General features: G+C 44.8%; 1 protein-coding gene across 1 annotated transcript in view; it reads right to left on the reverse strand.

Moving 5' to 3' along the window:
• The window catches only part of clybl (citrate lyase beta like), a gene marked incomplete at its 5' end in the record, with an annotated part of 59,963 nt that overhangs the window by 18,011 nt on the left and 26,537 nt on the right, over positions 1 to 15,415 (reverse strand). The window contains one exon of the mRNA XM_079231400.1: positions 6,837 to 7,053. Coding sequence (XP_079087526.1) covers positions 6,837 to 7,053 — 217 coding nt within the window. The remainder of the gene's footprint in view (positions 1 to 6,836; positions 7,054 to 15,415) is intronic.

The following is a 15,415-nucleotide window of genomic DNA, read 5'->3' on the forward strand; positions in this document are numbered from 1 at the left end:
AAATCACTTTCTTTGTGTCTTCCAACAACAAGCCACAGCCCTCTCCACGCCGAACGCTAACCACAGCGCTGTCATCGCCCTCCTCTGCACCCTGACCCCTCGTTCGATACCCGACACGCGACTCTTTAACACACACGCCGTGGCCGACCGTACGGGTTTGGATCCGCGGGTCTTTTCTGATCTGGCTGGGTCGGGGTCCATTTTCTGGCTGAGCCGGCTCACATCCCGTTTGTGAGTCTTGGCCGCCTGACTGGCAGTTTCTCTCCGGTCTCCAGGGTCCTCCGAGGTGTTGAGCGCACTAGTACACAAACGCTCGCTCGCACACACACATAAGAACATGCCTACGGACGTAAATGCACGCGCACACACACACACGGACACACACTAAACACAAATGTTCAGTATTCATAATTCAACTGGCTAACATTATTTCCCAAGAGCTCTTTCTGTCAAGAGTTTAGTCATTTGAATCCACTTAAACGGAGAGCGGATCTTTCAGTGTCCTCTGGAATAACACGGCGAGCATTGAACTGAGGTCACGTATCAGTTTAGACAGTTGGCTGCATAATTTATGTAAAGTTGAAACATCTCTGGTGTCAGACGCGGTTCATGCATAGACCATGGCTCACACGTCCACCGTGCTACAACCAGCGAGAGTTAAGAGAGCGTAATAATGTCATCCTCTCCGAGGGAGAGGGTCTTATCGTGTGTGTGCAACCTGACATCGGGTTAAAGACTCGGGGTTAACAACTTCATGAATTAAACAGCTTCTCTTGTGATGAAACTCAAAGTAAAGCCAGGAACAGAAACGCCTTTTCATAAAAAGAATAGAAAAGGATGAAAGAAATGTAACTTCCACTTTGCTCTGAACTCAATAGACCAGTGTTGTTGGCCCATGATCGCCCTCTTCTTGCATAAGAAGTGAGAGTTAATGTTAAACTACAGGGGATACGTGACACCTGTACCGTAGAATACAATTAAACCTAAAGTAAATGCTGCCTTTGTGACGTTTATAATTGTTATTCTTTGTTGAGGTTGTGGGCGGGAGGTGTGGATTTAACTCTCAACCAATTGTGTTCTGTGGTCTCATGGTGCCGCTTTATGGGAACCACACGGGAGATTATTGGGAGCTAAAAATGACTTTCAGGAGCTTCTATGCCGTGCAGTACACAGCGCATACTGTTACAGGCAGCAGTTCCACAACTGTTTATTGATGAAAAGACTGCTCAAAAAGACATCCGCAATCTCTGCAATCAAACAAATTCTTCTTCTAAGCTCCAGTTGCTGTAATTTTGCTGACAAGAACCATCAAAGTTAACCTGACGCGCCGGTAAGTTTGTGACACAACCCACTGAGAAACAGTCGTTGGAAACTGTTTGGAAAGAAAAAGGGCAGCCACTTTCAAAAGATACTTGGCAGGTGATTGGATGAACCATCTGCCAATCAAACTCTTGTCGCTGCCGACTTGGAGAAGAGAGGAAACTTATTTTTCTATAAAGAGAAGCCTTCGGTGAGGTTCTTTACTTGTCCAACTGATGCTATTGCAGCCGCCATTGTTGTTTTGAGCAAACCGCACACACATGAGACACGTTCGTAGCTGCCAGGAGTATTGAAGAAGACTTGAAACTAGAGATTGAGACATACACTCATGTTTACAATGTTTACTGATGGAATAAATCGAGAGAAGTAGAGTCATTTATATAGACTTCTATACAACCAGAGGAGTCGCCCCCTGCTGGCAATTAGAAAGAATACGAGTTGAAGACCCGTCCTTATTGGCTTCACTCTTCAGAACTGGAGGTTGCTGCCTGGTCATGGCAGCGCTAGTCAGGTGAGGTCAGGTCGAGTCACTCGGTAGTCAAGTAGACGCTCTTTTCCTCAACCTATCTTCTATACAATCTTTTTTTTACAAAGAATGCTGATGGCCATTAGAAATAATGTAGGTTTAAAACACTTCCACATTGGCTCCACATTTCAGACACGGAGGTTGCCGCCAGCTTGAAGCCTGACGATTTTCCACAAATTGCATCAATTAAACATGGCGAATCGTGTATGTCTGGTGGTTGTAATCACATCCGCGTACTCATAAAACTGTGAAATCCAGGAGTGAACGGTCTCTGGCTTCCACATGGGCCCAATAAAAGCTACTGCTACTCAGTTCTTACTTTTGTATGGATTAAACACCTTCAGGAGGGACAAATATTGAAGTAACTCGCTTTAAGCACTAACAAGTGTTCCTGCTTCTCTAATGCACTGATGGTGGAACAGGACACTGGCCCTCCGTCACACTCGACTGACGCACAGTGAGCTGCAGACTGTAACAATACGAGTATGCGCTTGCATGCATGTGCATTTGTGCGTAAATGTCTGTCCGCATGTGTCTATGTGTGTGTGTGTGTGTGTTCGTTCTGCATGTCTTGTGTACCCGTGTGCATTTGCGGGCGCGTGCTGGTGTGTGAGCGCTGCTCCCCGTCGCTTCGGCCGCGCCACCATGCCATCTGGAGAGGAAATCGAGTGTGAAGTACAGTATAGTTTGGGACCAAGCTCCGTGGCAGCGGCTCAGCAGTTAGTTCATTAGTTCCAAACTTCCAGGGATTAGGAGGGAATCTCTACGGCAGGGAGGCAAGGGAGGGTGGGTGACGGGTCAGGGAGGATGGAGGGACCCATGTGGGGAAAAGAGATGGAGAGAGAGAGAGAAAGAGGGAAAGAGAAAACACCGGGAGGAATACTGGACCATAGGGCACGGAGAAGACAGTGAGATAACATGAGAGAGAGAGAGCTAAGCAATCTTGACCCCGGGCGAGGGAGGGGGGACAATGAGAGAGAACAAGACAGCGAGGGAGAGAGGAGGAGAGAGGACAGGTGTAGCCGTCAGTTCCGCTCCGGGGTTTCAACCTGCCCTCCCTCTTCCTCCACCCCACTGATCATACAGATATGATGATATGTGTAAGAGTGTTAGAGCAGTGAGCCTCGTCTTCCTTCCTCCTCCTCCTCCTCCTCCTCCTCCTCCGGGTCTGTGGTGACAGTTAGCAAGCTCTAGGTGGCTCCTACCCTTTACTCCTTTATCTCATCTCCCTGCCTCGTAAGCAGCCGAGCTGGAGCGCGGACATTTTTTTTTTTGGAGTCAAGGCGGCAGGCAATTAAAGCGGGCACCGCCGGGTTTCTCTTTCCAAGGGGAGGGGGTGGACTGACCTTCATGGCGTACCTTTTTTTTGTCATGAATATCCTTCCCTGTTTTAAGGTGAAGGTGACAGATAATGAAAAGAATACATTAGTGAACACATAATAGGAGGGTGGTTGTGGGCAGCAGCCCCATTTAAGGCCTATCCACGCGTACCCATAACCCTTTGCTGCCTTTTTACCAAAACAGCGGTTCCGCGTGGCATTTAGCGAGCTCAGGCTCCGCTTTGCTTTTATTCTCGCTCCCTAGAAGAAAGAAGGGGAAAAGAGAAAAAAGGACTTGCATTATGAGACCACTGTTGAGGCCTGGCATCTCTTGGCGAACACACAGTGCTGACTGCGAGGTCGCCATGGCGAATATAAATCGCAGCTACGGTATACGCTGTCAAAAATTGCCAGTCCAAAGACCGCCTCACAATGTAAAAGCTAAATCTTGTGTATTTACAATGCCGCTGGTCCCAGAACAGATCTTAATCTTACATACTAGGAGGGGAAGGGAAATATTTTTGACTAGACATCATGGAGGATGATGAGAAAGTCTACCGTAAGGGACAATCTTTCAATTCAGCCGAGTGCTTACGCACACGGGCAGATGTTAAAGTGTCCTGCAACACGTGGGTCAGATTTACATGAAGCCAGCAGTTCATGTGGGATCTTTCACATTAAATGTGTTTACCGGTTCACGAGGAAAAACTAGGAAATGCGAGCTGTGGTGGACATATTGGGAGCATATAACCTCAATGCTGAAGGTTTATTGAAGCTTGAATTCAAGGAGAGGTGAGTAACAGCAATACAACTGATATCCCAACTATTACACCCTCAATTCTGAAGGGCACCGCTTTTTTTTTTTTGGAATGAAATGATCTAGAAATAGATGCCTTAATGAGGTCAACCACTCCACTCAGCGTCACGTGTTTAAGTTGTCGCAAAGCCCTAAATGCGTACACAAGCAAACCTAATCAGAGGTCAAGACCTGCTCAGTCAGTCAGTAAGTCAGAAGCCTCTGGGGATGTCCGGGGCTCTCGGCTGCACTCCATCTACTGAGAGGAGTGTTGTCACTTTCACCAGCTTGGGAATGTGTCATGTTATGAGCTCTCAGGCACTGATGTAGAAACTAAGAAAGATGCCAGGAGTGTAGCAGCTACTGTATCTATTGACCAACAACTGACCTCAAGTCTGGATCAGCGGTTAGAGGTCAATAGGTGAACAGCTGAGGGGGAAGGAATAATTATCGATACGCTCTTGTGTTTTCATAGACCTTCGCCTTTTAATTTTTTTAAAGAATGACATGGCGTGGAAGTGCTGGTTGTGGTTAAGAATTGTTGTTAACCGATCATGCTCGGACGCATGAAAGGTCAAGTCTGTAAGGCTCCGAGATCTGATCTCGCTCAAAATGGGATCCAATCATCTCGGCAAGACCACATGCCGAGGTGGCCGGGCTGGCGTTGACTTTGGAGCTCAGTGAGGTGTGGACAGCATGTGGGCACAATCTATCAAACGTCGGCCTACGTCATCTTCTTCTGAGTCTAAGATACTGCCGATGAAAACACAACATTTCCTGAATTTTGCCTATAAAATAAAGACCTTTAAAGACCAAAATGACATGGTGTCTAGAGGTAAATGTCCTCTTCAGCAGACTAGCGGAGGTTTGTTAGCGGCTTAGCTCCTTAGAAGTGACTTCTTCATTTGGTGCCATATTCTACTGGTTTCACTTAAGTGTTTTTTATTATTTATTATATGACCAAAACAAGACAACATTTTCACCGGGCAATAATCTCTCTGCATGTCCAATAAAACAGATTTGACATCGTCTACGCGTTAGCCGTGCGTTAGCCGTGCGTTAGCCGTGCGTTAGCCGCGCGTTAGCCGCAACAGCTTCAATATAGCATCGGCGTTCAGGAACAGTGCGGCTGTGTAGGGCGCCGACATTGTAATAAAAATACGTCGCAGTCACGTTTAAGAAAATAAACTTCACGGTTAAACACATGATGTGAAACGTAGAATAGAATCAGAACAGAATCTGTTCTGTGAGACGGATCCCTTTCACTCGACTACGTTTCAATCAGGACGAGCGAACATTCGTGTACATTTTGATTTCCTCACTTCTTATTTTGAATCTCTTAACAGCAAACAACATGAAACATATATTACATATATTGTTGAACTTTTAGTAAATATGGACAAATGCATCTAATGAGAAAATATCCTCCAATATATCAAATAAAGAAGACAAATCAAGACAATCATTTCATTTTTTTATATAATATTTTTGAACACCTTGCTAGAAGTGAAACAAATTATACAATATTGATTTCAAAACATGGAAATTAATATCCAAAACAAATCTCTGGTATTCCTGCACACGCACACACACACACCATCCAACAGGGACCAAAAACATCATCTTAAGGGAAGCTATAACTACACAACAACCCCCATGGATTTCCAATTGCCGCAGTGGAGGAAGAAGCTGCGAGTGTGGGAAGTGAAGAAAGGGTGCCAGTAGGAAAGGTGCATTATGTTATTGAGTTAATAACTCATTTCTATATTACGCAGCATGACCTGACGACCACATAATAGGTTGCAGGATTTTTGCACACAGTGTCGGGGTCTTTAAAAGCTAAACGTGGACATATGGTGTCAAAAAGGAAACCCGGCTGAAATGGGATGCCGTGCGTTGCGCTGCGTGTTGCTGAGGAGGAGAACGCAGCGTGGATATTAGGGACGGTGATTGAGGAGCAATACTACTTCTTTTTCAAGAATATGCTAATATAATTTCCGCCTTTATTTGGGCCTAAATGGCATCCTCCACAGGTACAAGCCACAAGCTAACATAGAAGATGAATCCCATCATATTCAAAATGCACAAGTTTCCTAGAATTCAAGACGTTAAAGCTGCAAATAATGTCTTGTGTTTTCAGTGAAATGAGCGGGTTGGTGGGAGAAAATCAAAATCAAAAGCTATTCGCCGAAACAGGATAGAGACGCGGTGGACCTGTCACATGCTGACAGGCCGACATCCACCGTCTGGGTTCTCCTCAAGCCTGAATGGCTGCTTCAGCGCTGCATTCCTCTCCTCACTGCCCCTCCCCCTCACACGTAATAAAGACAGAAGCTCTGACATCCGCCAGCTCCATCGCGGGGTCACAGCTTTAGCCGGTCAGTCACACAGGGCCATCGTCTTATTGCCTTTGTCTCCTACAGGAACAGCCTGCAGCCATGTCAATCATCTTTATTATCATGACTTAAAAACCTTTGTTGGTTAACTTCTTTTTACCCGGGACCCCCTTCTTTATCCCACTCTCCAATCACGATTTCATGGGCAGCTCGGCCGAGCCAATGGGGCGGCCGCGTGGGCGGGGGAAGAATGCTTTTAACCTGCTGCATCTGGTGCTTTCCCGCTGCTCGCCCAGCGGGACGTGGTCACCTTGTTTAAAAAGGAGTCTGATAAGAGGGACGGGGGGGGCACTGCCTTTATGCACATCATAATAACATGCTCGTTCTGAACATTTACTTTTCCTGTCCATGATTAAGACCGAGCACCTGTCCCCGATTTCGATTACGATCCACTCCCCTTTCCTTCAGTCAGGATCGCACAGCTGTGCCTCGTGCAGATTCTGCGTTCACCACCGTGCGTCTGCGTGTATTTAAAGTACCTTTTTGCCGAGGGCCACGCCGTCCTCGCAGTCCAGGACGGCGCAGTCGACGTCCAGCGACGCCAGCTTCCTCAGCTTTCGCTCGTCGTTGCCGGGGCAGTAGAGCACCGCCCTGCGGGGGGTGTAGCGCGGCGAGGGGCCCGCCGAGTGACGGAGAGAACGCCGCCGAGTTTCGCCGTGCGCCCACCAAGCCGCGGGCAGGAGCCGACCGCCCTCCCTGTCGACACAAACATGAACACGCCTGAGCACACGGACACAATGTGTGCATTTCACAATCGAGTCGCAGGAACACACGTCTTTGGTGCATACATTACTCATGAGAACACACTGCATCCATACAGGGCTAAGGGCGAGGAATAATCAAAGGTTGTTGCTGCATTCATCTTCATAATATTCGGCAGTGTTTTATTTTATCATTAAAAGGGCGAGGAGCCAGAAAGGAGGCCTCTTCCTCCAGACTGGAGCGAAAGTCTGGAAACGTTTCATTTGCGGAGCTCTGTTTGCCCTTCAGCTGTCCATTGAAGTGGATGAGAGACGCTGACCTGTGCTCTGGCGGCCTTTGTTGAGGACAAACTCACCCAAACACTGAGCCACTCATATGCTAATGCCGCCACACTGCTGAATATCGAGGCCGGGCAGGAAGTGAGTGAGTAAGGGTGTCAGCACAGTGGCTGCAGCTGAGTCATGGGAACAGTCTCGTTTGGGGAATACAGACAGGAGTGCTGTCGTGGTATTGTGGTGCAGGTTTTGGCCAAAATGCTGTACCTTCATTCCATCCATAGGTATCCACTTCATAGATGAAGCTGCTGCTCTGTTAGTCACACAATGACGAACATAAGTCAAATAAAATAAATGAATTAGAGCAAAATGTGTCAATCACAATGTGCTGCACTTCAAAATGTATTGAGTCTGAGTATCACAGTAATGGATGATTCAAGACGTATAAGGCACTCGTCACAGTCTTTTCTAAATAAACCTCCGTCTTCACAGGGAACTACTCGATGGAATAGATCGTGAAACACTTAAGTTAGGTATAGGCTTAGGTTTAGGAAAAGATCCTTGTTTGGGTTTGAATGCCTACAGAAGTTCTGTTACATAAGTACAGGAAGTTACTTGACAAATAATCCCTGTTGACTTCTTGTTTCACATGTAAATGATGGTCTATTTAGAGTCAAATCGACCATGAAGCAGAGTATGCCTTAGGGCGGGTCTACTGTGATTGACAGGTCTCTGTACGTTGGATCCATCCACCTCCACTTCCCTGCCGCCCTGCGTGGGCTTTGGCGGTCTTTATACTTCCTTGTCCACGATTACGTAGACACCATGCGGCAGCATTTCGTGGGACATCTATGAACATAGCTACGAACGCTGGGCCGGCCCGACGACTTTCACCTACAATCAATGAAATGTTCGGGTTGCAGTACAGAAGGCAAGTCGTTTAGCAATTACATTACTCAACTAAGTGCGTCGGAAACAACCGCTCCGAGTAAAGCGTCACAGTATCAGTTACCTCTATTCCCTCTTCATTTTGGGTGCTTCGTTCAAATGCTCTTTGCTCTCCAGTGGACGCTTCCTACAAGTTTAGAAAACCATGCAACAAACTATTTTTGGTGGCTACCTATATATATATATATATAAAATGGTAACATATGGTATTATATAATGGATACCTACTTTATGTATATTTAAGCGAACGACCGAAACTGAGCGATTTAGGCAAACAAAACGAGCATCAAGATATTTATTTGTGTGTAAAAGTGATTTACTCGGATTGCCACGCAATGAAATAAGAGGTCGACCGGTTGTTGCCATGCTCCTACATGCATCTACATGCACACGGGTCAATAAAGTTCACACAAAGTTGAGCAGTGGCTTTGGCCCGTGGGCCTCCCTCTCATCCGCACACCGATAATCACAATCAGTGCGCACACGTCCTAATTATTGGCAATAATCTGGCCTCCGAAAACACCCGGCCTTCATGAGAGGCTAAATGTTGAGGATCAGAAGCGTCGAGGAACAGCTTCTCCCGCCATCCATCCAACCTCGCCGGGTATCAGAAGCCCTTCGAGGGATCATATTTGTAATTAGTGTCCTCTTAAAGAAGACAGAAGAAAGAGAGGAAGGGGAGGAGGGGGTTGGATGAATGAGTCTCTTTTCTTGTCTTTCGTTCTCTTAGAAAAGGAGCAGAAAGTCACTTCAATAGCCACCTAATCCCGTCAACTACGCTCCCACACGCCCTCCAGTCCCAATCAGGCCTAATCTGCCCTGAGATGTCGCGCTTGTAGCGGGCCGTTAAAAGCCAATTCAGCTTGCTCCCAGCAGTTCACTGCCTCCAGGTATAGAGAGACCGGGAAGAGTGCTCACAAAAGGCTTAAGGGGTGAAATATGGCAAAAGGTTGACGCCAGACAAATGGAAGAGCTCACAGTTATTTCAAGGACAAAAAGCTACAAGAGAGAGGAAGAAAAAGAGAGAGAGAGACGGCTGTCTGTTCTGTGCGTACTCCGCTCAGGGGGAAACTTACTAAGTGCCCACTTAAAAAGGCAAATATATTATAATGTATTGAAGTAAAAAAAAAAAAAAAAGAGGAAGGGCGTTTCATTATGAGGGCAGAAAACCGGGAGAGGCGCCTTGATGTTGGCTGGAGACAAGACACGAGAAGAGAGAGAGACCAAAACTCTGCCTTTCCTCCCTTAAGTCCACAGAGCTACTTTCTGTCTTACAATAAACTGGCAATAAGGGGTTAAAAAAAAAAAGGTGCATCTTTTTTTCATCCTGGCATGGAAACTACAGGAGGCAAACGTCTTCACAAAAACCTTCTTCTGTTCTCATTAAAAAATAAAACATAAAAAACAAGCATAAAACCACATCTGAAAAGATAACAGGCCAACAGGATGAGACGCACTGCGTCCTGTACATTAAAAACAGGCTGTAAAAATAAATAAAAACAAATGTGTGCAATTCCCCAGAGCCCAATGTGACGTATCCAACAAGTCTTTAATATGTTCAATATGTGAAATATGTTCGGGTGGTGGACTCACACGCGTGACAAAGATGAGATGCAAACAGAGAATCTTTGATGGAAAATTAAATACAAAAGGATTATCACCCAAATAGTTGTGGATCAAGTAATCAACATGTTGTTTCAGCCCTGCATACACATGATAGAACGATGCATAGGGGGCGTTTCTGTTTTCCGTTTTGACCCAGAAAAATTACTTCATTGGAGGCCAGAAAGGTAATGTAGCCGAGTTCCACTGAAGGAAACTTGGAAAACTTTACATCTTTCTATATAATAATAATACGTGGACAGAAAGCAAAGGACAGGCGTACTCTCAACAATATGGGGAGTAATCTACACCTAAATCAAACGTGCACACCTTGAGAAAGATGTTCATCACCTCTACACCTTATTTCCCCTCACAATGTACTGGGACAATATCCAAGGCTGAACAGAACAGAGGTGGAGGGATGAAGAGTGCGGTCATCACACCGCGCACGTTTAAATAACACAGTACATGTTATCATTCGGTAGTAAACTAAACATGCGGAAGTGCCGCTAACATGGAAACTGAAGCGCTTCAGTTAAATAACATAGTATAGATACGTGCGATTCTATAAATCAACTTTTGAATTCTGTTTATTATTATGGTTCTGTTCTCATTCGTTTAAGGATCATTGTAACTGATTTAATATAACACTTTAAATATATATATATAAATAAATAAATACTACAACAAATTATAATGTAATGCTGTATTCCATGATATTTTTGGGATAGTTATAATACTGTGAAAAGATCATACAGTTAAAACCCTGGTCTCGTCGGGTCGATACATAACAAATGTGACCACAGAGCAGTTTATTAGCTTGACTTTTAACTTGTTTACTCTCGTGTTGTTTTGGCGTTAGGGTTTGACCAACGATGGATTAAATGGCAAAAGTGCTGGCAAATATTAACCATTAACCAACATCACAGATACATCGATTGGAGTCTCTCGGCACAGTCACCTAACACACACACACACACACACACACACACACACACAATAAACACAACCCGGATATTTCTATTTACACCACGGCACATCTGGTGGGCATTTCCCCTGATTAGATCACTATATATGTGTGTTCTATATATTTAACAGTCCCCAAAGTGCCATATGCACCTACGGTACCAACTTCTTTTGCTTTCTTTTTTTACATGAAAGGTTATGATAACACAGGGCTGTGTGGCTAAATTAGCAGCTGTAAAGTGGTGGGACCCGGCCGCAGTGACTACGTTTACTGGTCTGAGATCAGAGGTAAGTGTGTGTTAGTGGGTTTATGTGGTGCTGGATGGGACTGGTTCTCATTAGCAGCAGACCCGGGCCCAATGGCATTAAAGGGGGAGGATGAGGGGTGGGTTTGGGGTGGGGGTAGAAGCGGTAAGAGGGTGGTAGGCTTTGTGTTAGACTAGACACGGGCCTTCCTGAGGCGCGAACGCCGAACAGGAGGTCAAATTTGGACTTTTCCTGTCAACAGCCAGAAAAATGCATTGTTCTCATACACTTTCAGGCTTTTTTCTTCTTCTGGTGACACGATACTTGTCATGACTTGTGGGCGACCAGTCAATATATTATGAAATATTGTGCTCCTGGAAGCAGGCTGGGCTCATCCAGCATTCCTAGACGTCCCACGTGATCCTTTAGTATGTTACCCACGTAGTTATTTTAACCCAAATTAAGATTTTTTTTTTCCTATCAGAATCAGAAACTGTTTATTTACCAGGAATGTTTCCACAAACAAGGATTTTTTCTTGGCGGAAGGTGCATAACATTAGACATTAGATGAGACAATCAACACTCAATGACAACAACAGTGTAATAGATATTAAATTAAGCAAAGACTGACGTTCATTTTCCATGCGACCAGCGGAAATTGCCGTAATATCTTTTGTGGGAAAACGAAGGAAAAATGAGTGTCTTCACATTAGACACGAACTGTTGTACTATGATATATTGTTGTAAGCGAGGCAATTCATGGCAATATTTTAAATCTGCTTTAAATCATTGTATGAAGAACACGGCAACATAATGCATGACATCTAGTGTGTAAAAAAAGCGAGTAAAAAATGTAAAACATTTACTTTGCTGCGTAATCTGCACTTGCATTTATTATCCCTGAAAGATCCAACGTCACAGCACATCTCTTTACAAATGGAATGAAGTATTGACGGAGATTATCTTTGCTTGCAAACTGGTTATTTAAAAAAAATCTAGAGCTTTTAAAAAAATAAATAAAACTGTGACAGAATTTTCTTAAACCCCGACACAGTATACGGCACTTCTCCAGCCTTTTACATGCAGATTAGTGTCTGCCTTGTGTATCCTGGACAAAGACGCTGAGCTATCTACTGATCTTCAGTCCCACAGAATGGCCTCTGATGATCTGACGCTCGCTGCAACGCTCTCTGTAGTGTGCAACTACAATAAATCCACCTTGAGCCACATATCCTTCAACTACACGTCTTATCTCCGCCGCTCCCACACATCTACTGATGTACACCGTCGCAATATTCAGCCCCAAGTTTTATCTCTGAAGTCATGTAATCCAGACGGGTGCGCCGATTTCTCTCAAGGAAACGAGTAATGTCACGAAGGAGCGACAGACCATATACGGATCGGGGACTTCACACCTATGTTACACAGGCTTGCTGACAGTTTTCATTTTTTATTTTTTATCTCACTTCCTCCATGAACATGTGAAATGTATCAGAGTTCATCGGTTCATCACAGAGCTATTTAGGTATTTCTCACAGTTCTTTCTGGCTATCGGTGGTGATATGGGGAAACTCCAAATGCAAGTGAGATCTGGATTTTGTCACAAAAATACAAATTAAAACCTTGTGAATGTTCCTGAACAGCAAACTCACAAGCACGGTTTTTAAGTGGCACGTTTTGAGACCGTCCTCCCAAGAAAAAGCTACGGTCTCAGTCCAGCCTTACCTAAATCAGAATTTCACAAACATCAAAATATGTGTGTGTGTGTGTGTGTGTGTGTGTGTGTGTGTGTGTGTGTGTGTGTGTACAGTTACATTAATGTAACTGGTACCATTAGTGCGAGAAAAAGGCAAGTTTATTGATCGTCCGGAAGAATGATTGACATTACATGATGATTTAAGGGCCAGAGTTTTCCCACAAACTGATTTTGACTAAATTAATATTTGCAATGTGACTGATGAATGTATTTATACAGGCCTCTTCCGCTGCAGCGAACCACACACAGTAGAAACGGGGAGGACGGGTGTATTAGATCTTAATAAATATTCCACTCGACATAACAGCCATGTTCTATGATTGCGGCCTGGTGGTCAATATTGTGCTGTGAATCGCCTGTAGTAATTGCTTCATTATCATGACATGATGATCACCATTTCCTGTAACTCCGCTGGCCTCCACCTGGCAGCATAATGGCCTAATTCAAGTGGTAATATTCATCGTACCACATGAATTACAGCAGATAACAAGAGGCCCCACTCCAGAACAGACCCCGACGACAGCCTCCCTCTCAATATGTAGATTTCCACAATTATCTCCAGCGCGGCGATGCAAGTCGGAAGCTGTGTCGAAAATACACAAAATTAAAGATCTGAGTTTCGACCCCACAATAACCAGCACACTTCTTAATAAGCGCCGCGCACCACAAAGTGTGGTTTGCATAAGAGTCCAGATTAAATGTGGTGAAAGAATGAATAAAGAGTAGGTGGGAAATCGATGTTTCCTGAGGCGTGTCCGTCCGCGGGTGGGAAATAAAATGGTCAAAAAAGTCATCAATATTTACCTAGCTTTGTGTCCACCTGCCTGTCTGATGCTTTTTTGGTTTGCTTTTTGGAGTGAAAAACATTCCCCTCCACTTAGCATGATGCTGTAGTTTGGTGTGTGTGTAGTGGGGGGGTTCACACTGCCTCAGGTCTGAGGACACAATTGGATGGCAGAGAAATGCTGAAAAATTAACCAGAGACACCCTGAAGACCGGGGAGGGAGAGAATCAAACACTTGTGTTCTACTTCTTCCCTCTTCTCGGCCCCCTGCTTCTTTTGCTTGCCCTCCAGCAAATTGGGAGTCGGGATGAGCAATCCGTCCCCAAACCCTCAGATTAGATGAGATGGGGGTCCACTGGACCCGCTGACATTAATACCGAGTCCGACTGAAGTATTCTGCTACCAAACGGAGCGGTTGATTTAAAAACACCGGACATTCAATTTGCTCTGAGCAGTTGAGACAGCAACACTTATTTCTTCTCCTGCCAGCATAAGAATGCATCCTATGAGATCATTACAGCCATTTAAGTCAATGTAGCGTTTCCTTTTGGAGCGTCCTTTCCTTTTAATATCACTACCCCAGATTATAATCACCTCTGGGCCCACATCTTGCTCTTCTCGCTTTGAAAAAAAGAAAGAAGAAGAAGCTTATTCCGGCGACAATGACGTCCCTCGCCATCAACAATACCCCTTACTCCTCCTCCCGTCCATGTCTTCTCCCTCCCCCTTTTTCCCTGTCTCATTAGTTTGGGTTTTATGCCTTAATCTACACAATGAGGATGAAGTCATGCCGGTTATCTTCAGCAGCCAATGTCTGCCTACCTGTAATCCTTCCCAAAGTCCCCGGCTTTCTCTCGGCTCACAAATCGGCACACAATGCTTTTATGCAAGGCCTCCGCCGTAACGCCCGGAGACAACTGCAGACTTTTTCCTCTTTTCTTTTCCCATCCCTCGACATAAAACTAGTTTAATCCCGCTCCTGCAGAAGGATGGAGATGTCTTCATCAAGGTCTCAGGACTGGAGGGGAGGGGGGCAGAATGTAAAAGATAGAGGAGCCATCGTTCGTGAGAGCTGGTTGTGATGAAAGACGAATGTCCAGCTATCTCTCTCACTGAGTGTAGACAATTCCATAAATCCATGTCAGCATTTATTAGCTCATGCTATATATATATATATATATATATATATATATATATATATATATATATATATATATATATATATATATAAATAAAATACACACAGTATGGGTTGAATTTGTTTGAAATAAACATTAATGCAGCATTAAATGTGTGCAGAATAATATGCTTTAGATGAGTACTTTTTTTTTTTTTTTAAATCAATGAATTTATCATTAAAAGTTAATTGAGAGGGGAGGTCAAACAAGTCGCTCCATTCGAGGAGGGCACAAGGGGGTTAGCTTTTAACTTAGCATTTTTATTGACTCTGGCAAAACAAAATGAGCGGGCTCTGTAGGATTGTGCGCTCTGCATCGGCCATTCAGGCCCTCAGAGCCCCATTGTAGCACTTTGAAGAGAATGAAAGGAAACCCCACTGGTGGAAATGCAGTGGAACAGCCCCACAACAGGCCACAACTGTTCCCTTATGCATGAAAGGCAGGGACATAAAAGACAAGATGGACTTCTGAGGTAGGGCCAAAAACAAAGGCAACAAAAGTGCTGATCACGAGGGGATGACACGACTCGTCTCGGCAGAAGGAGCCGGGAGAAAAGGGTCCGGGGACAATGGCACTCCCAGGCCCAAATGACACGTTGAAG

The sequence above is a fragment of the Taurulus bubalis genome (genome assembly GCF_910589615.1).
Source record: "Taurulus bubalis genome assembly, chromosome: 15".
Classification (NCBI taxonomy): Eukaryota; Metazoa; Chordata; class Actinopteri; order Perciformes; family Cottidae; genus Taurulus; species Taurulus bubalis.